The 24,455-nt window shown below is 46.7% G+C and overlaps 1 protein-coding gene across 3 annotated transcripts in view; it reads left to right on the forward strand.

Moving 5' to 3' along the window:
- TRAPPC10 (trafficking protein particle complex subunit 10) overlaps nucleotides 1–24,455 on the forward strand; it is an 88,978-nt gene that overhangs the window by 16,953 nt on the left and 47,570 nt on the right. For 2 of the 3 annotated variants that reach the window (XM_081800679.1, XM_081800683.1), the window contains exons 2-5: nucleotides 4,455–4,536; nucleotides 9,376–9,511; nucleotides 19,439–19,635; nucleotides 23,885–24,080. In XM_081800679.1, the coding sequence (XP_081656805.1) occupies nucleotides 4,455–4,536; nucleotides 9,376–9,511; nucleotides 19,439–19,635; nucleotides 23,885–24,080 (611 nt within the window). Of the gene's footprint in view, nucleotides 1–4,454; nucleotides 4,537–9,375; nucleotides 9,512–19,438; nucleotides 19,636–23,884; nucleotides 24,081–24,455 lie in introns of those variants that run through there. The other variant, XM_081800685.1, reaches the window with a different exon arrangement.

Consider the following 24,455-nt stretch of genomic DNA (forward strand, 5'->3'; position numbering starts at 1 on the left):
GAGCCGAATGCAGACGCTTAACGACTGAGCCACCCAGGCGCCCCAGTAACTTTTCAATTTAGCCTTGTGTTTCTCCCGAGACATAATTTATAGCTGTCGAGCACTCAAACCACATTTGGTAATTCAAGCTACTTTTTCTGTAGACTGTTTAGTGCCAAATTCAATCTAAATGTCATAATTGAGTCCTAAAATCTTCAAAAAATTGTTGCATAAACATTATAGGAACATTAGTAACAACCAATTTATAGCTTTTTGAATGTAGGTAATACATTTTTCTTTTATGTTAGAGTATGTACCTTTTAGTTTAAGGATATCCTGTATTCCTGAAATGCAGAAAGTGAACACCCCTGTCATCTCGTCCCTCAAATAGAACCCCGCTGGACTGTTTGGTTTGGACATAGACTTCCAACAAGGTAACGCGCTGATTGGTTGTCTTGTTGCAGGTATCGTCCTGCAAAGTAGGACATCCTCAAGTCTTGTACTCAGTCAACTTAGTGTTGATTCTGTTTCGTTGCCATCTAGTGTTAAGAATTAAAAATGCGTTGCCATCTAGTGTTAAGAATTAAAAATGTGAATTTCAAAGATGTTTTGACATTAAATAACTTTGTGACTTTGTAGTTCTAGCGGACCCTAAACTAAAGTGATCGAAAGTGAAAGTTTGCACTGTTCTTCAGGTTGCCGGGGACTAATGCAAATGGTGTAGGACTGTGCAAGCAGCCTGGGACCGGGGTGGGAGTGGGGGGCGGGTTCCACTGGGCCTGCTGTTAAAGCGTTGGTTAGACTCATATCAGTGACAGCTTCTTGGGTCAGAAAAGATTGTCTAGCCTGCAGGTTTCTATTTTTGCTATGATTGACTTCTTTGAAGATTAGAGTTATTTCAAAAAATAGCTGTTTTCTTACAGTCTTATTGTTGGTGATCTCAAATCCAAGTGATACATCTATATCTGTAGTTATTTATATTTTGTCAACTGGACACATGTGTCTTTTTATGTTGATACAAGTTACTAATTATTTTCTCTGTAATGGAGTTCCCAATTCCTTCTGTTTTAAAGGTGTAAGAAAAATGTTGAATTTGTTGAAATAGGACCCATTTATGCTTAAATCACTGAAAAATATTTTTTGAATTCTTTTTCCTTCCGTGTTTAATTAGCAGTCTTATCTGCTTTTAGCATAAAAAGTTTTAAATTACATGATTAATACATATAAATATATGCTGCTAAAAATCTCAGAATTCAGGAAGTAGCAAAGGTCTGGCCAGTCATCTGACTGCATCTGACAGAAAATCCAGTTACTGCTGGCAGAAATAAGAAAGCAGGTTCATATAATCAGAAACCTGGGACTCTGCCTGCCTTCGTTGTGGGGGGGTGTCTGAGCTGGGCTTTTCGCAGCCTGGAGCAGGTGCCTGGCAGGTCCAGGCAGCACCCTGAGTGCCTGCGTCCCTCTCTTCCCAGCAGGGCGACCGTCCCCATGTTTCCCTTCACATTTGAGTGGCTTCTGTGCCTGTCGCCGTGCCGCCCACCCCTCCTGCCAGGGTGCTGCCGTACTCGGGTACTGACCAGGGCGGAGGGTGCCTGTGGGGGTCTGCACACCCCTGGAGCCGCCCCCAGCCCTCCTATCTCCGTATGCCCCCTATAATGATGAGAACAGGGGCATATTAGACACACGCAAGGAGAGAGAGGTTTATGTTAATGGGGTTATGCTTTGAATTACCCTTATTAGTTATTTTGAGGAGTCTCTCCTATCTCACAAACACAAAAAGGGATCTTAGTTGTTAGGATAAATACCTTGACTTCAGTCTTTTGATAGGCCTCTTGAGGTGGAAAAATAAACAGCAATTTTCTAAACAGCGTTCTCTGAGACTGGGCGCATCAGTCTTAAAAACCTCAGTTTTGCTTTTAGTAGCTACTTTCTAACAGACATCAGCCAGGAAGTTGCTCTGTCTTCTAGTTCAGACCTCAAAGCTCTAAGGACTTGTCAATGTCGTGATTGGGCTGTTGGGGATTCTTCTAAGTATTCTCCTTGTTAATTCAGGCACCTATCACAGAAGCTGAGATGTAATTCCTTCGGAGGTTTGTGCCTACACTCTCCTTTCTCCTTCATGCTCCGGCTCCCTGGAGCCCGCATTCAGGGGCATCTCAGGGTTGCATGATACTCGATATAAAGATTGATGGCTATTAGGATAATAATGGGTGTGCATTCTGGAAAATCAGGGTAGCTTTTCTTCGTTCTCAGTCAGTGTAGAGCTTCAGTGGGGTAGAAAAATTTGACCTTCAAATCTAGATCGGGGGGCACAGTGTTAGTCCGCTGGGATGCTGTGACCGAGCAGCTGAAGGGCACAGCCTGTGAGGCTGAAGCAAGCAAACGAGCAGCTTGAGTTCTGAAGGCTGGAAGTCCAAGATCAAGGTGTCCATAGGGTTGGCTGCTGAGGCTTTCCCTCCTTGCCGTGTAGACGGCTATCTTCTCTCTCTGTCCTCACGTGAGCTTTTCATACCCCTAGTGTCTCTCTGTGTGTCCTCATTTTCTCTTCTTTAAAGGGCATCAGTCAGATTGGATCAGGGCCTGAAGACCCTAAGGACCTCATTTAACTGAATCACCTCTTTAAAGACCCGATTTCCAAGTACAGTCGCATTCAGAGGTACTGGGGGTTAGGATTTCAACATGAATTCTGTGGGGGACGCAGTTCTGTTTGTAAGACACTGAGGTCAAACAGTCACATTTAAGTCCACAGTTACTGCGCTAGTTGACCTGTAATCTTTTAAAATTAAATTTAGGACACAAATTAAAGATTTATTCCATGAGAGAGTGTAAGAAAAATTACTTTATGGTCTCCATTTAGATGAGTTTTATTGTGAGGCTGTCTGTACCCATGTGTACTCATGTGAGACTTTGTTACGAGGACGAGTGAACACAAGTGAAGCAGAAGAGAGCTTCCGCATGCTCTCCCTGATTGCTACTCAGCAGAAGAGTTGTCATTTTTGTACATTAACCTTGGACCCTTTTAAGGAGGCAATAGGATTGGCAATCCAAGATAAGAAATCTGAGGCTAACTGATTATTTTCTTACTTTAATGATTTCTAAGAGGATTACCAAATAAATGAATACAATGAAAAATGATAAGTTAAAACATAAGAATTGTTTTTATTTTAGCAAAATATGTAGTAAGAGTAACCCAAACTACTTTGTGTCAGGCCTGGGGTTCAAGGTTATTTATTTGTGTTGACTCATTTGACCTTCGCCACAGCCCAAGGTGTTCTTATTTCCCATTTCACAGGCGGCCCTCTGAGGCCCAGGCGGGGTGGTGGTGTCCCCAGGCACACTGAGCTAGGAGATGGTGTGGTGCGGAGAAGGCCCGGCCAAGGGTCTTGCCCGTCATGTCACCCCGTCCCCACCTCTGACGTTCCTTCCACTGCTCAGAAACATCACCACTCTCCGCAGTGACTTGATAACGTTATATGGTTTTGGGGAGGTCTTTTTTTTTTTTTTTTTATGTTCATGTTAGCAAAATAAGCAAATGTGTTAATGGCCCACATCAATTCCCAATGATTTCTTTAAGGTCAATACAAAAGCAATTTGGATAATGGTTTTGCTTAAAGTTTGAGGATCCTCCAGTGTAAGAGTTTGAGTCATCTATATTAAAAGGTCCTTTTTTAGCTTAGGTATAATGTGGTTATCCTATCATTTTATGAGAGCTAATGGACTTTCCAGTTCTGTTAAAGCTAAGATAAAAGAGCTGAGTTAAAAACTGAGCCTGCACCATGAAGTCAGACACACCTGGATTCATAACTGGGATCCGCCATGAGCTAGTTTTGTGTTCCCAACGCATTGGCCTCTCAAACCTCGCCTTCCTGATCTGTGAAATGGGGTGGTGCTTGCCTGCCTTAGCAGTTACCGCGAGGGCTAACTCGGAGAAGGCACACCAGGTGTCTTGTGTGTCGTGTGCGTACACAGAGTGTCTTGTGTATATTTTAGCTCCTGCTAGCATCTGGATGCATATTGAGTTTATTTTGGTGAAGAAGCTCACGTTCACTTCTTGGGGTTTCCTTGTCTGCATGACGTTTGTGGCTGTTCGCATGAGGCAGAAGAAAGCCATGGCTGTAAGTCACACACTCGGGAGGCAGCTGGTGGACCTGAGCCAGCTCCCTCTCTCCTTAGCTTTGTGGCCTTAGGCAGGGTACTCAGCGTTTCCTAGCCTCATTCCCTGATCCTCAGTCTCCTTGGGGGAAAATCGTTTGGACCACGTGGAGGTGTTGTAAGGGTGAAGTTAGACTGTGGATGTCAAGTGCTGGATTTTCTTGAGATCAGTTATTTAAAGGTATAAAACAATCTTGTTTTGTGATGTCATTTTACTAAATATAAAATTGTCTAAAATTACCAGTTCAATAAATTTTAGAGTCCATTTTGCCTGTATTCACCTAAAAATGTCATAATTGGATTTCTCTTTGTTCCTGTTGTAGGTGCTGGAGATCAGAATTTATTTACCTCTATTTATCCAACGCTTTCCCAGCAGCTTCCAAGAGAACCGATGGAATGGAGAAGGTGTGGCATATCTGTTCTTTGACTTTATCTCTCTCTTCGTTTTGTAGACATTTCTGTGAGCAAGTGAGGTAGTAAAAGTTAAAGCCTAAGTTGTCAAGTGTCTTGTAAAGAAACTGAACGTATCACATAATCTGCGGGCCTCACTTTTTAAGGAATATGTTGATTTTCTTACTGAGACAGAGGGTGGTAGAAACAAGAGTTGTTTTGAGTTAAAGGCCCTCTTTTATAGGAATGACTTCTGATTCCTCATGGTACCTCAGAGTATCTTTTCTTAAAAAATTTTTTTATTTAAATTCAGTTTAACATATAGAGTATTACTAGTTTCAGAGGTAGAGTTCAGTGATACGTCAGTTGCATATAACACCCAGGGCTCATCACGTCACGTGCCCTCCTTAGTGCCCGTCACCCGGTTACCCCATCTCCCACCGCTTACCCCTCCAGCAACCCTCAGTTTGTTCCTTAGACTTAAGAGTCTGCGTCAGAGTGTCTTAAAGGCACAGGCGTTTTGGAAAGGAGACATGACTCAGACTCCATGTTAGAGCAGAACACATGGCCTTTACCTACGGTCTCAGCAAGGCCTCTCTCCACCCTGAGCTCCTGTGCTCCTTTCTTAAGGATGAGGAACTATGTGGAAAGATGTTATTTAAAAATTAGGGGGGAGACCAGACCAGCCATCCCATTTGTCCTTTTGTATGTGATTGTTCATCTCATGACTTGTTCGGAGAAGTAGTCCACATTTGAATTATCTTATTGGAAAACTCATTTCTGCTAAGATTAGCTATTATTTCTTTTTTTTTTTTTTAAAGATTTTATTTATTTATTTGACAGAGAGAGAGATAGCGAGAGCAGGAACACAAGCAGGGGGAGTGGGAGAGCGAGAAGCAGGCTTCCTGCCGAGCAGGGAGCCCGATGTGGGACTCGATCCCAGGACCCTGGGATCCTGACCTGAGCCGAAGGCAGACGCTTAATGACTGAGCCACCCAGGCACCCGATTAGCTATTATTTCTAGAAAATGTTTGGAGTTTGACTTGTTAGTACAGGGATTCCGATTTTAATCAAGGTGTATACAAATTTCCGGTTGTCATTCATGCTCTTGTAGTTCCAGTTCCTGCTGCATTATTTCCCTCCGACCACCAGTGTGTACCCTGCCACATGAAGAATTGATGTGGCTTTCTGGGGGTGACTCACCAGAGATGGGGTCCAGTCTCATTTTTGTGTCTAATACCATGTTAGAAGGAGTGCGTTTTTTCAATTTAGTAATTAAATGCAATATAAAGAGCAGATAGGAAGTGGGAGAATTGTTCAACATCTGAGGAGGCCCCGTGCTGTCGCAAGAGAAAATAACTCAGTGGAGGACTTAATGTCTGGAGAGATGGGGGAGTCTGCAGAGGATTTCTAATACACATTATTTAAACATACAGAAAGACAAAAGCAAAGACGCGTGTCCGTGAAACAAGACAAGGGGTGATGAGGAAACAAGGAGAGACTGTAGATTTCGTGTGCGTTCATCTCTTCGCCCTCCTGAGCCTGCCTGAGCCAGAGGAAGGGCCGAAGGGGCATGGGGGCGCAGGGACAGAGAGGGGTGTGGGTGACGCAGTGGAGACTGGCCACCTTCCCTGGAGAAGGACGAGCGGCCTCGGGAGAGGAGGCTGAGCCTGTGTATCCTGTACCCGCAGAGGCGGCTCTTGGAGACGCAGGTGACGGGGCCCAGGACTGCAGCAGGCAAGGCCAGAGCGCACCGGGAGGGGGCAGGCGGCGTGGGGCCACCTCCGCGGGAGCCTGCGGCTCTCGGCCCCCGCTGTGGACCTGGACCGACCGACGAGCTCCAGCCCCGTGGATTCGAGGCAGCGCAGGAAGCGGGCAGGAGGGCCAGGGTGCATCTGACCAGGTGCGGCCAGGTGGCAGAGCTCCCCGGGCAGGAGGGTAGGGAATTCATCGCGGGACAAACCAGAGGGCCCCAGGAAGAGACTTGCCGCGTCCCCACGGTGCCTTCCTGATTGGAGCGGGAGGCCTTCTGAGGGACGCCCCCCTGGACGAAGGGCCTAACGGGGCCGCTGAGGCTTGACTGAGTGGCTGGCGCTCGGGGTTTGCAGTTCTGTCCGGGAGCTGGGGAGGGAGCTGGGGAAGAACCAGAAATGGACTGTGTGCGCTGAGAGAAAGAAGAACGCAGGAAGATGAAAGCACATCATAAAGCTGCGTAACCAGAGTGTGCTGTTGCATTCAGTAAGAGGGGGCCATGGCGTCGGGACGATGGTCGGTGGGGAGAGGGCAGCTGGGAGGGCGGGGGGCAGAGCTGAGCCTGCCTCCTCCATCACGGGCATTTGGACGTCGTGTCTAAGATGAAAGCGTTCAGGGAGATACAGTGGGCTGAATGGTGGCCCTTAGAAGATACGTCCATCTTCGAACTGCGAGTGTGAGTTTATTTGCAACGAGGATCTTGCAGTGTATTTGAGTGAAGGATCACATGAGATCATCCTGGAGTGGTGTGGGCCCTAAATCCAGTGATGGGCATCCCGGCGAGACACATGCTCGCAGAGGAGCAAGCAGTCCACGTGGACATGGCCGCAGAGATCGCAGTGAGGGGCTACAGGCCAGGACCGCCCCAGTTTGCCGGGTGGCGGGAGGGACGAGGAAGGAGTTCTCCCACAGAGTGTCCAGAGGAAGCCAACGCTGCCAACTCCTTCATTTCAAATTTCTGGCCTCCTGAGCTGGGAGAGAATTAATGTTGTTTTAAGCCTCTGGGTTTGTGGTAACTTGTCAGAGTAGCTCTAGGAAAACTAGTACAGGAGGGGAGGGATGGAGGCCGGGGTAGGCAGCTGCGTGTGTGTGTGTGTGTGTGTGTGTGTGTGTGTGTGAGAGAGAGAGAGAGAGAGAGAGAGAGAGAGAAAGGCCTTTTGATACTATTTGACATGTTAAAGCTGGTACATGTGACTGTGATCAAAATGTACAATTAATTGAGTAGATCTTGGGACTAAGCTTAGAGCCGAGATTTTCCTAGATGTGCTGAACTGCCGTGTGGAGGAGAGCACGTCGGGGAGTGGGAAGATGGAGCTGCGAAGCCCTGCTGCACAGCATGGGGGAATGGGGGCCCAGAGCTGCAGAAGGGGACACGGACACGCTGAGATGGGGGGGACAACTGGAAGTTTCAGAGCAGAGGACAGAGAATGGGGGACAGGCAGTATCTGAAGAATGAAGGTCAGGATTTTCCCAGAGGTGAATCAGGGGCTTGCTGGAGCCCACGAAAAGTCCCGTGCAATGAAAGCAAAACACAGCAAACCAAAAGCCATGCCAGGAAAACAGACAGAAAAGGAAACCAGATCTGCAGTCTCTACAACATTGAAAATGCAGCGTAAGAGCCAGCGCTTCTCAAAGTACTGATGGAAAACGCCTTTCAACCTAGAAATCTGTGCTATTCAACCTCACAGGCGGAAGGGAGGACTGAGTCAGCCCCCCTCTCCCCGCCCGTGGGCCGGTGGGCCTTGCTGAGGCAGGACTGACAGGGTTTGTCCCTCGAAGGCCTGGGAGCCATCTGGGGCCAGGATGTGTCACTTTTGGCTGCACAGAGCCTCATGTGTGTGCTCCGGAGGGCCGCTCTCATGTTGTGTTCATTGCTTGCCACGCCATGCACAGAGTTGAGAAATAAAGTATGGTCACAGACCTTACCACCCTGAAATAATGAAAGGACACATCTCAACAGGAAGGAAGATGAACCCAGAATTCAGATGAAAGAAGCAGTCACCAGCAAACAAGTCATAAAAGTATTTTGCTAAACTTAAGATATCAGTCCTTTTAAAAATTAAGAAATCTAAAATTTTAGATGTGGGGAAGAAAGCAGAGAGAAGAAAGTGTACTTGTCTCGTTCAAGGAGAGGGTAGACATTTACTCTAGTCTTTAAAAGAAACATTTAAGTTTATGCATATTAAAAATAAAAATGTAACCAACAGCAGAATAGAAATAGATGGTTAAACTTTCAAACCAGCAGAGAAAAAGGATGGAAAAAGAAAACTTGATTTGTCTCACAAAGGATAGGGAAAAATAGAGAGCCTGAAAATAGAAGGTACACAAGTTCAAGCATCAGCATAATCATGTTAAATATGGTTAGTTTCAGTGTGTTAGACCCCTTAGATCAGACAAAAAATACAAGAATCCAACGTAGAGATGTGTCAGAGAGTGGAAGATGTGTTAGAGATGTGTTAGAAGTGGAAAATACTAGTGTGGAGGAAAGATGTATGGAGCCTAATGTATTTTTTAGAAGTATAGTGAAATGGCAGCCATACCCTGATAGCTGTAGATAGGGGGTCTGCAGCCTGCGGGCTATCTCTGTGTTCCTCCCTGGGGGGAGAGTGGGGGGGGGTGGGGGTGCTGGGGGTGGGTGGGTGGGCCACTCTGTTTTGGGTCATACAGGTGATCATAAAAGTATTTGTTTAGTGTAAAGCTTTCATATCTTCAAACTGCGCTTTTGACATTTGGAAATCTTTTTTTTTTTTATAGTGACTTAGAGATTCAGTGAAACTCCAAGTAATATCCATTTTTCTCAGAAGTCTGTGTTGTTGCAAAGAGCCCTGGTTAAGTAAGATATTGGTGTGCATGTGTCAGAGTAAGGTGAAAGTCTTGATGGAGAGGGAGCTTTGACATGTACACGTGAACCATGCTGAGAGAGTGTATAGAATTCTTTTGGACAGAGTATTATCATTATAATTCAGGATTAATACCATATATGTACTTTTGAATTCATGGATATGATTAAATTATTGTTGGATTTTTTTTTTTTCCCCCTTTTCTTTCTGCTGAACCTTCTGTAGTCATTTTTCTTAGTGACGTTTTAAAAATTGTTTGTAGGTCCTATGGCCGGGCTCCAAAGATGATTCACCTAGAATCTAACTTTGTTCAATTCAAAGAGGAGCTGCTGCCCAAAGAAGGAAACAAAGCCCTGCTTACCTTCCCCTTCCTTCATATTTATTGGACGGAATGCTGTGTAAGTATTCATGGAGGGAGAAGAAATGACAGAAAATGCCTTGGAATAGGATTAAGAATTCACCGGTCTAGCTTTTGTTCAGACAACTCTAATTTTTCAAATTGACTTTTTAATGGACTCTACTTGGTGTCCTCTTTTCTCCTTTCCACCGTCAGATGCCTCGTGGCTTTGTCGCTCCACGCTTCTGCTCTGGTCCTGTCGTGTTGCCCTCTGGGTAACCACCAGGAACAATCTTACTTGCCACGTTTTGAGTTCTTGTGAGCTCCCTGCGCCCTCGGGGCCTCTAGGTCTTGTTAATATTTACTCCCAGCTTTGTTTCCGAATCCCCGATATTCAGTCATGATAGCTACTCGACTTCATTCTTGTGGGTCTCTCCTTCTGGTCTGGGGGCTTTCTGAGGGCGTGGGACTGCCCTGCTTCCTCACCGTCACGGTACCTCCAGGGCAGGCGCTCCGCGGCCGCCCGTCCGGGCACCTTACTTGTACTTCGCAACTGTGTATTTATGAACCCAGAAAGAAGTTTGTCACTCTTGACAGAATTCTCCTGTCATGAACTAAGAGACAACACCGTGGGTCATTTCTTCCTGTTTGTTTTAGCGATACCCAGCATACACAAATCATTCCGTGTTGTGCATTTTCACCTGAATCTGAGGATGCAGAAGTAGTGTGGTGTGATTAAAGAAGGGACTGGAAGCTTACTCCTGAACCCTTTTGCCTTTGTGGATTTTGCTTTGTAGCCTTTCTCAATGGAGTCCGCCATGTGGGGTGGGCTTATACCCCCAGCAGTGAGTGTGACGACACATGGGACACGTTGTCTGCCAGGGAGCTCATCAAAGGTCAGCACCCAGGGCTTTTGTTGGGGTTCAGGCACGTGGGCACCTTTTGCCTGGCTCGTACCAAAACTCTAGACTCCCAGAGGGAAGGCAGGCGTTCAGCACAAGCCATAGTATTTGTACAAAGAGCTTGTGCCCAGTGAGGCCCTCTTGTCACGTGGTGGTGGGAACCATCCCATGATCCATGTTCCCAGGCCTCAGCCAAGGCCCCCACCCCCCACCCCCCTCCGTGAGCAGGCCTAAGCACGGCTGTCCTAGGCCTGAAGTGCCTCTCCTCTCTCTGGCCCCTCGGCAGTGATGTTAGATTTGATGTTGTGGTCAAGGTTTCTCCATGCTGTAGGTACTGTTTTCCGCTTGCAACTAATAAGCCATCTCTGGGGGGCCCACTGTAAAAGACCACAGGATTATCCTGCTCCTTGTCCAGCTTTCCCCTTAGATTGAGCACCCAGCGATGATTCTTCCTGAACCAGTCTTTATAGAGGGCTGCAGCCAGCCCTCCTCCAAGCTGATCAGTGGTGCTCTACTCTGGGAAGGAGCCCCCGTGGGCTTCTGTGCCATGTGATGCTTTGCCATCCGTTGTCCTCACTGTGATGCTCAGGTCATCTCCGATTTGGCCAGTGAGAGTCACTTCAGACCGGCCCCTGGGTCCTTTTCAGGGACTTCTCTAACTTTCAGGCACAACAAGATATTCTGGGCTCTCGTACCGGTGCTGCCCTTGTCCTGGAGTTGGCTGCTTCTTCCCAGAGCCCCGCCGCTCCTGGTGCTGCGGGCGCGTCCGGGCCGCCGGCCCTTCGGGAGACGAGCTAGAAAGGTGTGTGTCTCAGAGACCAGGGCTTGATGCTGTGCCTCCGATCGGAGCCTCAGCCCCCGGGGCTCTCTGCTGTGCTGTCCAGGTGCGTGCTGGCGTCCGGACAGCAGCCCTGCAGCTGCCTCCTCGCTCAGTCCTCCGACCCGCGCAGCCGTGCTCTCAGCATTGTGGCTCCCGCCCCGCAGCCGGGGATGGTCCGTGTTCCTGTCTAGTAGGCCAGGCCGCCCTCGGGCCCGTCCTTGTCACGGTTTTCCCTTGCTCTTGCACGGGTACTTCTCCTTGTGAACATGAGTAGTTACTGAGTTCCAGACGGAACTTCCTGGGGTTTTTATCGGGACCACAGTGAGTGTATAATTTGCCGTGTGCAGAGACAACATCTTGATGGTGTGGAGACCTTCTGACCCTGAACCAGGGAGGTCTTTCTATCTGTGCACATCTGTGTCCTTTAGAAGTATTTTAGGGATGCTTTTCTTTATGATAGAGTTTACATGTTTCTGCTTAAATTTATGTCTAAGCATTTTCCTTCTTTTGTTGCTGACGTCCATGGGGTTTTCTCTCTCATTACATCTTCTAGTTGGTTATTGTTGTGTATGTGAAGGCTGCTGATGTTTTTCATGTTAGCCTTGCAAATTCTCTTACTGTTTGAGTTTGTTTTATCACTAGTTCTCTAGGCCCCAGGGTCCCCATCATGTCATCTCTTCTCTTTCAGGTCTTAGGCCTCCAGCTGTTTCCTCTGTTTGACCCCATTGTTAAATAGTGGTGGAGACGGTGGGCATCGTTGCCTTGTTCTGACCTCCATGGGGGCTCCTGCGATGTGTGTCCAATGAGGAGGGTGCTGGCTGTGGGACGGAGCGAAACGGGCACCAGCTTGGGCGGGTATCCATCCCTTCCTGTTTCCTCAAGGATCTTTATTAGGAACACATTCTTGAATTTTGTTAATAAAGGCTTTTTCATACTCAGTGGAGATAATCATAGGGGTTTTTTCCACTTAAATTTACTGATACGTTGGGTTATGTTAGTGGGTTTCTTATTATTGAGCCATACTTGCATTCCTGTTATAAATACTGCTTGGTCAAAGTATCAGTTTTTTAATGTGGTATTGGTGTCTGTTCACCTAATTTAGGATTTTTTTTTGCATCTACGGTCACAAGTGATTGGTCTGTAAGTTTTTTCGTATTGTTTCTGTCAGGTTTAGGTATCAAAAATATAATTTGGAGTTTTCATTTATTTCCTATTTTTGAGACAATTTATAAATGTAGCACTAGAACAGTCTGGTCTCTAAGGATTGATGGGGTTCTCCTGTGAAACCATCTGGACTTGGTACTCTTACAGGACAGTTCCTTGGAAATGGGTCTCTTACAGCCATTCGTCAATTTTGGTAAACTGTATCTTTCTTAGAAATTATGCATTTCAGTTAAGTTATAAAATTTAATTTCTTGAAGGTGTGCAAAGTGGTCTTTTTTTGACTTTTAAAATACTCTCTGTGGCAATAGTTATTTCCCCATTGTTATTTCGTTGTAGATTTTGTACTTTTCCCCCTTTCTTCCTTGATTAAATTAGCTACTTGTAGTTGTGGATTCTTTCTCCCCAGAGAACCAGGATTTTTATTTCTGATATAACATTAGTGTGTTTTTTACTTTATTAATTTCTGCTTTCATTTTTATTTCCTTCCTTTTGCTTTCTTAAGGTTTACTTTGTTTTTTTCTAGTTTTTTTTTTTTTGAGTTGGGAATGCATTTCTTTTCATTTTCAATTTAAATGATACACGTCATTAAAAATAGGAATTTAAATCCCAGAATTCAGTCATTTTTCAGAAAGTCTCTGCTTTCAGTTTGTATTGCCCCTTTCACCCAACAGTTTAACATGACATTTTTTAATTTCCAAAAAAAAATTCTTTAAAATTTTTATTTTAAAATTCCTAATTTTATTGTATTGTGATGAGGATGTTGTATATAATATTTCTGCTTCCTGAAACTTACCTTTTCTCCGTGACCTAATAAATGGTCAGTTTCTTGGGATGTTCCATGTTTGAGAAAGCATTTTTTTCTGCTTGTTAGATTGTAATGCTAAATGTAGATCCCTACAAGCGGTCTTACCGATTTGTTGTTTAGGTCATTTATATTTTAATGTTCTGTTCACTTGACCTGTGGCTGACGACGGTGTGTTAGAGTCTTCCGTTACTGGTGTGTTTGTGTTTCTCTTGCATCATCTGTAGTTTGTGTTTTGTGTAGGTAGTTCATGTATCATTTAGTGCATAGATATTCATGACATAGTTTTTATGGAGTGAAATATGTCATTTTAAAAAATGGTTTCTTAATAGAGTGTATCATGTTGAGGAAGGCCTTGTCTGTCTGAAGGTAGTAATTGGTTTTCTCTTATATTTTCTCTTAATAATTTTATAATTTGTGTTTTATATTTGATCTGTATAGCTTCAAGTTATTTTTGTGTGCAGCAGGAGGTGTGGAGGATTAAAGGTCTAATTTTATAGTTTTTTTTTTTTAAGATTTTATTTATTTATTTGACAGAGAGACACAGCGAGAGAGGGAACACAGCAGGGGGAGTGGGAGAGGGAGAAGCAGCTTCCCGCGGAGCGGGGAGCCTGATGCGGGGCTTGATCCCAGGACCCTGGGATCATGACCCGAGCCGAAGGCAGACGCTTAACGACTGAGCCACCCAGGCGCCCCTAATTTTATAGTCTTAATTGGGTAGCACATTGGCCTAACAATTTCATAATCGTCTGTCTCTTTTCTACTTACTGAAAATTTCACCTTTATTTTAAACCAGTGTCATGTATGCATTATGTTCTGTTGATCATCGTCTATTCTGTGTCAGGACCAGACTTTTAATTATTGCATTTTTATAATATGTATTGATGTCTGTTCTTTTAAAATAAATCCCTTGGCTAGTATAGATTTTTTAGTGTAGATTTTAGAATCAGATTGTTAGGTATACAAATTTTATTTTCCAAAAATGATTGTACCTACATATTCCATCCCCCATGCTCTTCTCTCCATGGCAGTGACCTTGCTCCATTGAGAGGCCTGGTCAGTGTTTCCTCTAGTTGAATCAGAGTGGGCCTCTGGGAGGAGGAGGGGCCCTGTGGCTTTTGAGACTAAGTCATAAAAGGTAATACATCTTCTGTGGGGCCCTCTGGGGATGCGTGCTCTTAGAGCCCAGCCACCATTCTGTGAGGAAGTCAAGTGCCGCATGGGAAGGCCACCTGGAGGTGTGCAGCCCCGGTCCCAGCAGATCCTTGCCAACAAGCTAGCGATCCAGCAGCAGACACATGGTGGCCTTCTTGCTCCCAGCCTTCATGTGCCACACCCGCTGGGGCAGGCGAGCTGTGTGCCTGGTCTTGTCTAGGTCGTAGATTGGTGAGCAGAGTGAACGTTCCGGACCACTGCACATTGTAGTGGTTTGTTATAAAGCCATATAGAACAGGAGTAGCTGTTGAAAAGAGAAAGGGAAGGATGGGAGGTGTTTTGGTTGGGATTGCCTTGAATAAGTTGTGGATTCATTTGGGGAGAATCTTAAAAATCACAGGTCTTTGTATCTAGAAACATGGTCTCTCCATTCTTTTTTTTTTTTTTTTAAAGATTTTATTTGTCGGAGAGAGAGAGAGAGAGACAGAGCACAAGCAGGGGGAGAGGCAGAGGCAGAGGGAGAACCAGGCTCCCCGCTGAGCAAGGAGCCCGATGTGGGGCTCGATCCCAGGACTCCAGGACCATGACCTGAGCTGAAGGTAGCCGCTTAGCTGACTGAGCCACCCAGGAGTCCCATGGTCTCTCCATTCTTTATGCCTTTTTGATGCCCTTAGTAATGTGTGCTAATGGGGGCGCCTGGGTGACTCAGGTGGTTAAGTGTCTGCCTTTGGCTCAGGTCATGATCTTTAGGTCCTGGGATTGAGCCCCACGTTGGGCTCTCTGCTCAGCAGGTAATCTGCTTCTCCCTCTCCCTCTGCCCCTGCTCGTGCTCTCTCTCTCTTTTTCTGTATCTCTGTCTCAAATGAATTTAAAAAAAAAATTCTTTAAAAAAAAAAAAGTAATGTATGCTTATGTTTTTTTTTTTTTTTTTTTTTAAAGATTCTATTTATTTATTCATGAGAGACAGAGAGAAACAGAGGGAGAAGCACGCTCCCAAGGAGCGGGAAGCCCGATGCGGGACTCGATCCCAGGACCTTGGGATCATGACCTGAGCCAAAGGCAGACGCTTAACCATCTGACCACCCAGGCGCCCGCTTATGTTTTTTATAGAAGTCTTGCATTTTTATTGCTAGACACTTTTTGTAGACACTATGAATGAGGGTTTTTTCCCCCTTAAAATTGCATTTTCTAATAGGGAGCCTGTGTTTTGTTGTTGTTGTTGTTTTGCTTTAGTTTTGATCATTATCTGTTAAGGAAAGTTTTCTGGAGCAAGTAGATAATATTTGGGATTTTAGAATTAAAAGTAAAATTCCTGCACTAGGTTAGTAGTTGCTTTTGGGTTTCTGGTGCACATGTGCAACATGACCTCCTTCCTTCAAATGGGGCTGGGCCACGCAGCCAGTTTGCCTTTGTGTCGGTGGTCTCGTTTTGGACCGGACAGTATGTTGTTACTGGCTTTGCTTTAAACAGTTATTTTGTAGAGATTAGAGGTAAGAACATATGTCTTAGTTCCCACTTGCTCCCCTTTCCTTCTTTAGAGGGCAGGTCCATGGTGAGAATTCTTCCAGCTTCTGTGCATCTGAGGAAGCCTTGAATTTTGCAAAATATTTTACTGGATATAGAATTCTAGACTGACAGTTCTTTATTTCTTTCCAGCAGGTAAAAGATGTTTCTCCACTGTCTTGGTTTACATTGTGACCCATGAGGAGTCTTTCATTCTTGTCTTTGTTATTTTGTATTTAAAGTATCTTTTTTCTCCCCCCCTTCCGTGATTTAAATTTTTTTTTCCCTTGTCACTGGTTTTAAACAGTCTATGATACGCCCTGGTGTACTTTTCTTCGTGTTTCTTGTGCTTGTAGTGTTTTAGGCTTTATGGGGTTGTAGTTTTGATTTAGATTTGGAACACTCTTGGTCATTATTTCTTCAGATACTTGTTATGTTCCTCCCTTTCCCCCTCTCCTCTGGGGCTCCAGTTACTCACATATTAGGCTCTGGAAGTCCCCCAGCTCAGTGACACTGTGCTGATGGCTTCTCAGTCTTTCTCTGTTCCATTTGGATGATTTCTGCTTCTGTGTCTTCAGGTTACCTAATCGTTTCTTCTGTGGTGTCTAATCTGCTCTTAATCCCTCCTACCCAGTATGTTTTGCAGTTTAGACATTGTGGTTTTTATCTCTAGAAGATCCATAAGGGTCTTTACCTTCTTTTTAAAATATCTTCCATGTCTCTGCTTAACATCAGTTTTTCCTCTGATGGAATCTTCTTGAACACACAGAATATGGTCACAATAAGCATTTTAATGGTTTTGTTTACTAATTCTATTATCTGTATCCTTACTGAGTCTATTCTAAAGACTTTATTTATTTGACAGAGAGAAATAAAGCGAGAGAGGGAACACAAGCAGGGGGAGTGGGAGAGGGAGAAGCAGGGCACCTGCCAGGCGTGACCTCAGTGCCCCTTGCGATGCCGTGGGCTGGGAGCTCCGAGCAGTGGTCCGACTGCCTGTAGGGCTCACCTCACCTGTTTCTGTGTTTCGGTTGCTTCGGGTGATTGTGTCAGTCTTCCTCCTGCCTCTTCCGTCACCAGACAAGAGGCAATTGTCTTCTTTATTGGTTCATGTCAGTATGCACCCATTGATTCCTAGTTTGGGGAGCGTAATCCTTTCCTATCAGTATTGATTTTAATGCTCACATTGTCCCAGATTTGGCTTTGATGACCTTTCGACATGCCCTTCTTTTCTGAGCTCTCCCTAACACAAGATGTGCCAGGTCATCCTGTCCTTTCCCTGCCTGAGCCCTGGGTCATCTGCTTCTCCAGGGAGCACTGGTTGTTTTAGTGGAGGATTGTATGTAGAAACCAAGCCCTGGAGCTAGACGTGCTCTTTGTTCCAGAGCCCTCGCAGTGGACGCCGCTGGGAAGTCCATGGACGTGTGCACATGCGTGTCCACCCACACGCACATTTACGTTTATTTCCGTTTGTAAGTGTCTATGTGTGCACATGCACACACATGTATACACGGTCCGATTCCAGTCCTGCACTGCAGGGTGATTCTAGTGTCCTCCCTTTCTGTGTTTGTAACTTCCTTCTCTGATGTGGAGAAGCCAGGCACTCACTGTCTTCACAAACCTCAAATGAGGTTTGCTTATTTGAATGATCGCCGTCAGGGAGCATTCTGTCACTGCTGTCCTCCGCCCCCCCCCCCCAACTCAGTGCCCCCTCCCTGCCCTGGGGCTGATGCTCCACATTGAATCCCTTCCCTCCTCGGCTGATCCACAACACCCCAGATCAGGTCACCCCAACAGGGAGGCCCTCTTTGCCCTTCTTGGCCTCTGACACCTCATTCCAGCCCCCCAGTCCTTCATCCTCTCACTTGGGGTTCCACATCTTGCGCTGTGATCCTTCTTGCCCTGTGTGGCTCTGGTGTCCAGGCAGGGCCGCTCCCCCTCCCTTGGTGCCCTCCTCATCCCCGACTGTGGGCACCTTCCCTACCTTCCCTGCCAATGACTTTGTTTCCTGGAGACACCTTCAACCTCACTGGCTCAGCTTGGGCGCTTCTCAACAGTCACTGGGTCTTGTTAGGAGTGTCCATGGCTGCTCACTGTCACAAGTGAGGGCCTAGATGACATACTGCTCACCTCACCAGAACTTTGGGGACTCTGCCTTGCTGTTGCTCAGCCAGGTCTCTGCCGCAAGCAGAGCGTCCCAGGGGTGGGGGACTGGTGTCTGCTCAGGGGGTGTGGCAGCCCCTCCCTGGTTTGGAGAGCTGGGAGCTAGGGCTAGGCCTGGTAGAGGGTGCTTCTCAGCTCTTCTGGGCTCCCTGACCCTGGGCCCTGCGGTGTGATTTTCAAGACGCTGGGGTCTGTGGCCTTTGGTTACACTCTGCAGGCATGATGCTCGTGGGCCCCAGAGCCCTGCAGAGCGCGGGCCGGTGAGGTGGAGCCAGCCCGCCCTACGAGCTGCCCTACGAGCTGCCCTTCTGTGGAGGCCGCGGTCTGGGAGCGCGTTACTGACGTGGTGGCTCACAGAAGATCGATCTTCACAAGATGGTTTTCCTCTTGTTTTTTCAGCAGAAGATCTTTCCAGATTGTTTTTTTTTTTTAATTTAAACTGAGGACACAGTTTTAAAAATCAGACTAAAAATTAAATAAAAGTACTCACTTCTGGAACTTTTTACTTACCAGTTAAACCACAGGAGGCACTGGGTACAGAATGTGAGATTTCTCATTCATGGATTGATCCCATTAGCATATTCAAGAAAGACTAAAAAATCCAGAGAAAATATGGGCAGCATAACAAGGAATCTTTCTATTAAAAGGGGGGGGGGAAATACATATTTAAACAGTAGGTATAAATTATAGCTTGCAAAGGTTTTTAAATGCCTGATTTGGATATGAATTAAGTATCTCGGTTTTAGATTTTCATTATAGATCTGCTAAGTAGATTTATGGAGCATAAGTGCAATTATCGACAGTTACTGATAGCAAGGAAATTTTGTGTCTTCCCACTTCTCTCTGGATGAGTGGAGGCAGGCTCATGGGCTTTGGGACTCTGAGTGCGAAGCAGCATTGACTTTTTAGGACCAGGATGGTTCCCCTTTCAGTCCTTGTGAGTTAGAACAGCTCTCAAGAAGCCCTAGATTGTCCTCTTTCCTTGGGCTTGCATCGGAAGCTGCCTTGCCCCTGCTGTGGCCTGCAAGTGGCATTCGCATTGGAGTGGTTCTGGGGGGCTGGCAGAGAGCTGGGGGGCCGCGGAGGACACTGCCCAGAGGCATCCTGGGCTTCCTGCAGATGCACGGCCTCCGGCCTGGGTATGAGGAGCCGCTTCGCCCCATCACACCGGCCATGTGCCAGGGTTTGATTAACGCAGTTCTTGGGCACGAGGCCTTTGGCAGAGCAGACCTGGGTTTTCAAGTCCCAGCTTGCCCAGTGGTCTGTGTTGCTGTGGGCAGTTTACTGAGCTCTCTCTCGGTCTCTTCCTCTGTGACGTTGGAGCTATCCTGCCTCGGTGTCACCGGGCCTGCCCAGAGTGCCCCCAGCTCCCAGCGATGAAGCGCTGTGGCTGATGTATTCTTTGTTAGTGGACACATTTTGCTGTTAAACTGAAGGGCATTGATGAACTTTCCTTCACAGTGACTTTTTTATTTTTAGGATACTGAAGTGTATAAAGCTACAGTAAAAGACGACCTTACCAAGTGGCAGAATGTTCTGAAAGCTCATAGCTCTGTGGACTGGCTAATAGTGGTAGTGGAAAATGATGCAAAGAAAAAAAACAAAACCAACATCCTTCCCCGAACTTCCATTGTGGACAAAATAAGGAATGATTTTTGTAATAAACAGAGTGACAGGTAAGTGTATCTTTAATTTACCTCATTGGCTGACACCTGGCCGGTGGACATTACTGCTTTCCGCGTAGGGGCTCTGACTCCGTGAGCAGCGGTGGCGGGCCTGACGCTTCAGCGTGGGGGGGGGGCTGCTGAAGGGAAGCCCAGGGCCCCTCCTCGCGGCGTCCCTGCTCTGGCCGGTGAAACGCTGCCTGGCGACTGTGGAGGAGAGACCACACGGTGGGTTCCCTTCGAGGACCCGTCGTGCGTGTCGGTGTAGCCGGGGTTTTGGGAAGTCCCGTGGTCCTCGTCTACAGCAGGGCTCCCAACACGCCTTTAGTGAGGGGGCCCCGTGTTTTGTTTGTTTACCTTAATACCTATTACGAGTTCCTCAGAACCAAAATTCTGAAATGCTGACTTGATCTTTAGAATCTGTGAAAGGGAATCCCGAAACTTTGGTGGCTACGTTATTTCATGGACTTACTTTGCCCTTGCTTCTCTCTGTCGGGCCCTGTTCTGTCTTTGGGGGGGTGAGGGGAGCTCACTTCCCGTTTCAGCGGTGCCAGGCCTAGTGGCATTTTTCCTGAGGCCTGGGGGTTTAGTCTGTAGGTTGTAGGTCAGTGCTTTGACTCCCCCAGGTCCTGGGGTGCAGCCCTGAGCCTGTCCCTGCTCTGGTCCGGTGTGGTCTCCCGGCTTCTCCATGGCTTCACACCCATGTCCCCATGCCTGTGGCACCCTCGTGGCCGGTGCTCCGAGTGCGACCAGAGACGGGAGCAGGGGCCGAGGCTACGAGGCGAAGGGCACCTGGGAGCTCGGGGAAGAGGTGGGCCGAACCCTGGGTGTGTGGCCAGGAGAGCCCACACTGTGTCACACTGACACTGTGACCGCGCCCTGTGTCAGGCCGCCCAGGAAATTGACAGTTCTTCAGGGGAAGGAGCCTTCGTGGGCTTCCTTTTCATGTTCCACAGTTCGGGACACAGAGTAATGTTCACACTTGCTTTATTTATAGTTTGAAATAAATATTAGGTTGTTGAGCTTATGGTTTATCTTAGAGAAATTTCTTTTTTTTTTTTTTTTAAAGATTTTATTTGACAGAGAGAGACACAGCGAGAGAGGGAACACAAGCAGGGGGAGCGGGAGAGGGAGAAGCAGGCTTCCCGCCGAGCAGGGAGCCCGATGCGGGACTCGATCCCAGGACCCTGGGATCATGACCTGAGCCGAAGGCAGACGCTTAACGACTGAGCCACCCAGGCGCCCCTATCGTAGAGAAATTTCATGACATTTGGACTTGTGGGACTTTCTCCTAAGGCCTGTTATTCATAAACTAGTTATCCCAAAGGAATCAACTTAGCATTTCGACAAGATGCCCCATTACTGAGTGTCCTTCCCCTGTGTGGTTCGGGTATACCAGCACACTTGTTCTGGAAGGAGGAGGAGCAGGCCGCCAGGAGGCTTGAAGGGAAGACAGCTCTGGTGTTCCACGGGGGGAGGCCACAGGGGGCGGGGGGCGCTGACTGATGGCCAGACCAAACAGCTTCTTGGTCTCATTTCTTTGGGATTTTATTAAGTACATAAATTGGTACTAATAGGGCATATTAGTCCGAACCTGTGACATGTTCAAATTATAGGATTTTTTTCAAAGTGCCTGTTGATTCCTTTTAAGTCTTTGTTACCATTTTATCTGATTGCTTAAAGTGTGTTCCTGCCGAGTCCACTGAAATCTAGCTTGTTTTTAATGACTCATTCTTTATACATGAAATCTAACTTACTAAAATTTTTAACATTTCATCTCAGTATATAAACATGCCTTCCAGCATTTTGATTTTCGTTAATTTGCAAGCTACCTTTAACAAATCTGTACTTTAATTTTTAAAGTAAAGAGCTGGGTCAGATTTTCATACATACAAATTTGATAACATCTATATTGGCAGTTGTTTTATTAGCTGGTGTGGTTTCTGGCCTTTGGAAACGTTGGCACACTTGGCCCTGGGGCAGCTTAATCTTGTATGTAATTTGTGATTGTAAACACTGCATGTTCATGGTAGGGTTATTAGAAGAAGATGATAAGCAAAGTGAAAATAGATCTTAACTCTTAGTATTTGGTATGTATTTTTCAAACTTTTTCTCAATATACCATGTATAATGTTTTGTACTTGCTTTTTGCACTTAATATGTTGTAAAAAGGTTCCCGTGAACAGTGAATGTATTTCTCCCCCGTTATTGTCCGTGAGTGTGTGACACGCCCCAGTGGTGATGTCCTAGTGGTTTATCCGGTCCTCTGCTGGACAGACACGTTACCGCTCGGGATGAACAGCGTCGTAAACATCTTTCGAGCTTGGTTGTTGTGTACGTCCTTAATGATTTCCTTAGGATACATCCCTAAAAGGAAAATTGCTTGGCCAAAGGTTTTGTGCAATTTTCAGTCTTTTGGTGAGTATTGCTATCAGAGAGCTGACCCGTGAGCTGCCGGTGTGAGTGGCAGCCCCGTGACTGGCGGGGGCCCGGCCCCTGCGAGTGGCTGCCCTGGGCGCCAGGCCGCCGGTGCACGCTGGGGGGGCCCTTCTCCACACTGGGCACCCCCCCCCCGTCTGAGCAGCTGTTTTGGGCTCTCCCTTCTGAATGAACCGTCCAAGCTTAATGTGAATTTCTGAAGCGTAGTTGTTTTTTGTTATAGAAAGAAGGTCTAGAAACCATGAAAGTCGAAGGGGCTGATAAGGGATAGAGAACTTAGTGAATTATGTGGTCTGCTCAGTAAGCACCAGGTCCTGGGACACAGAGACTGCCTCTGGTTGGTGCTCGTGGCCATTTCCTCTCCCTTCCACCCGCCTAGCTTCAGGGGAGAATCCTGTGTCTGGTCAGGAATAGATGCCGATGATTCACAACCCTTGAGAACGACTTAAGGATAAATGGCTGAACTGACAGATTCTAGCATCTCCTGTAGTGAATAAATGCGTGTTAGTCCTTTGGGGCTTTAGGAGTGAGCTGGTGGGACCCCTTTGTTTTCATGGGAGGAAACAGCACCGTGGGCTGGAATGTCTGGAATTAAAGCCAGTTACCAATTTTCAAACCTTCTTCTTGGGACTGATTACTCACCTGCTGGATTGTCTACATTGTGGGCGACTTCATATGTTTTGTCTGCTGATTTGTAATTCCAGAGATTTAGCCCTTCCTCCAAAGGGTGTGATGGGGCACAGAGACTTAGAATCTGTCCATTTTGCTACTTGGTAGTAATTAAGGCAACATATTCCTGAGGAGAAATATTGAAGCCCATAGCACCAGTATTTTAAAATTATTTCTGAGTCCATGTTTAATCATTTTTTTTGTAAATTATTATTAACAAGGGTAAAGAAATCTAGCTTTTCCAGTCTGTTAGTTGGACACGTTACCTTTTCCAAATCCATTGGAAACTTGTAATTTTATGCCTTTGATATTTCCACACCACGGATGGTGTTTTTTTTCTTTTTTAAGTAGCCTCCATGCCCAACACGGGGCTGACCTCACAACCCTGAGATCAAGAGTCGCGTGCTCTGCTGACTGAGCCAGCCAGCTGCCCTCTTTTTGTAGTGAAATTGTATCATATCTACATGTTTAGCCGTATTCTTTAAGTTTCATTTATGAATTATTTACGAACCCTGCTCTTGTGGAGCGCACGGGGTCGGGTCTGGGGAGAGGGAGAGATCTGCCGAGAAGAAGTGTTTGCAGCACGGCACTTGCCGTGGTGGGAGTGTGATCACAATGGGACCCAGAGGGCAGAGCAGCAGGGGCCGGGTTCCATGAGGTCGTGTGTCAGCCCAGCCGGGTTTGGAGGGGTGACTAGGAATGTGCTAGACGAAGAGAGGAGAGCCCGAGAAGTTGGGTGGGCTTGGCTGGGAATAGTACGAGCAGAGCCGGACAGCGAGGCTGGGTCCCTGCCGAAACAGTAACTCTGAGTTCTGTCCTGTCAGTTCCCGGGAACCAGAGCAGTGTTTGACAGGGCGGCATGAATACGGTTTGGGGACTGATGGTGCCATGGTCACCTTACTTTACTGGGAGCCCCAGAGGCCGGGTCTGAGATGTCCTTCTGCAGCACTGACGGCTCGTGGGGCGTTAACCCAGTTTCTGATGAAACCTTTTCCCAATCTGGTTTCTCACCGCCCGCCTGATGTTTGTCACCAGTGAACGAGGGAAGGAAGTGGGGGAGGACGGCAGTTGGCACTGCAGGGAAATAGTAGCAGTTGGGCCACGTGCTGTGCTTGGAGAGTATTTTCCAGACAGTTCATTCGTGTCTCTGCAGGTGTGTCGTGCTCTCCGACCCCCTGAAGGACTCTTCTCGAACTCAGGAATCCTGGAATGCCTTCCTGACCAAACTCAGGACATCGCTTCTTATGTCTTTTACCAAAAACCTAGGCAAATTTGAGGATGACATGAGGACCTTGAGGGAGAAGAGGACTGAGCCAGGCTGGAGCTTCTGTGACTATTTCATGGTCCAGGTACGTGACGAAGGGTAGAACTAGACAGCTTCCTTTTTCTCTTCCTGTCTTTATAAATAAGGCAGGTTTTTGGTGGTAATTCTTATTGGCATAGTTTTTAAAACCCAAGAGACAGTACATAGTAGCTAACAGACGTTTCCGTCTCGGGGCCTCTCAAGCAGATCAGAGGTGGTCTCCTGGGTAGTCCTGTCATCAGCTCTCCTGCTGCTTCTGAGCTCGGCATCTGGCCTTTTATGAAAGGGCCTTGGCCTCAGAGTAACCTGGGTTTTGCTAATATGTCGGGCCTTCTGGGGTATCCACCATGGAAGTGCCTGAGGCTGAGGAACGCTAGCAGAGGTGATGACCTGGAGGACAGAGACGCCTGCTACCTGCTTG

Source organism: Leptonychotes weddellii, chromosome 1 (assembly GCF_054177405.1).
Source record: "Leptonychotes weddellii isolate Sample4059 chromosome 1, ASM5417740v2, whole genome shotgun sequence".
NCBI lineage: Eukaryota > Metazoa > Chordata > Mammalia > Carnivora > Phocidae > Leptonychotes > Leptonychotes weddellii.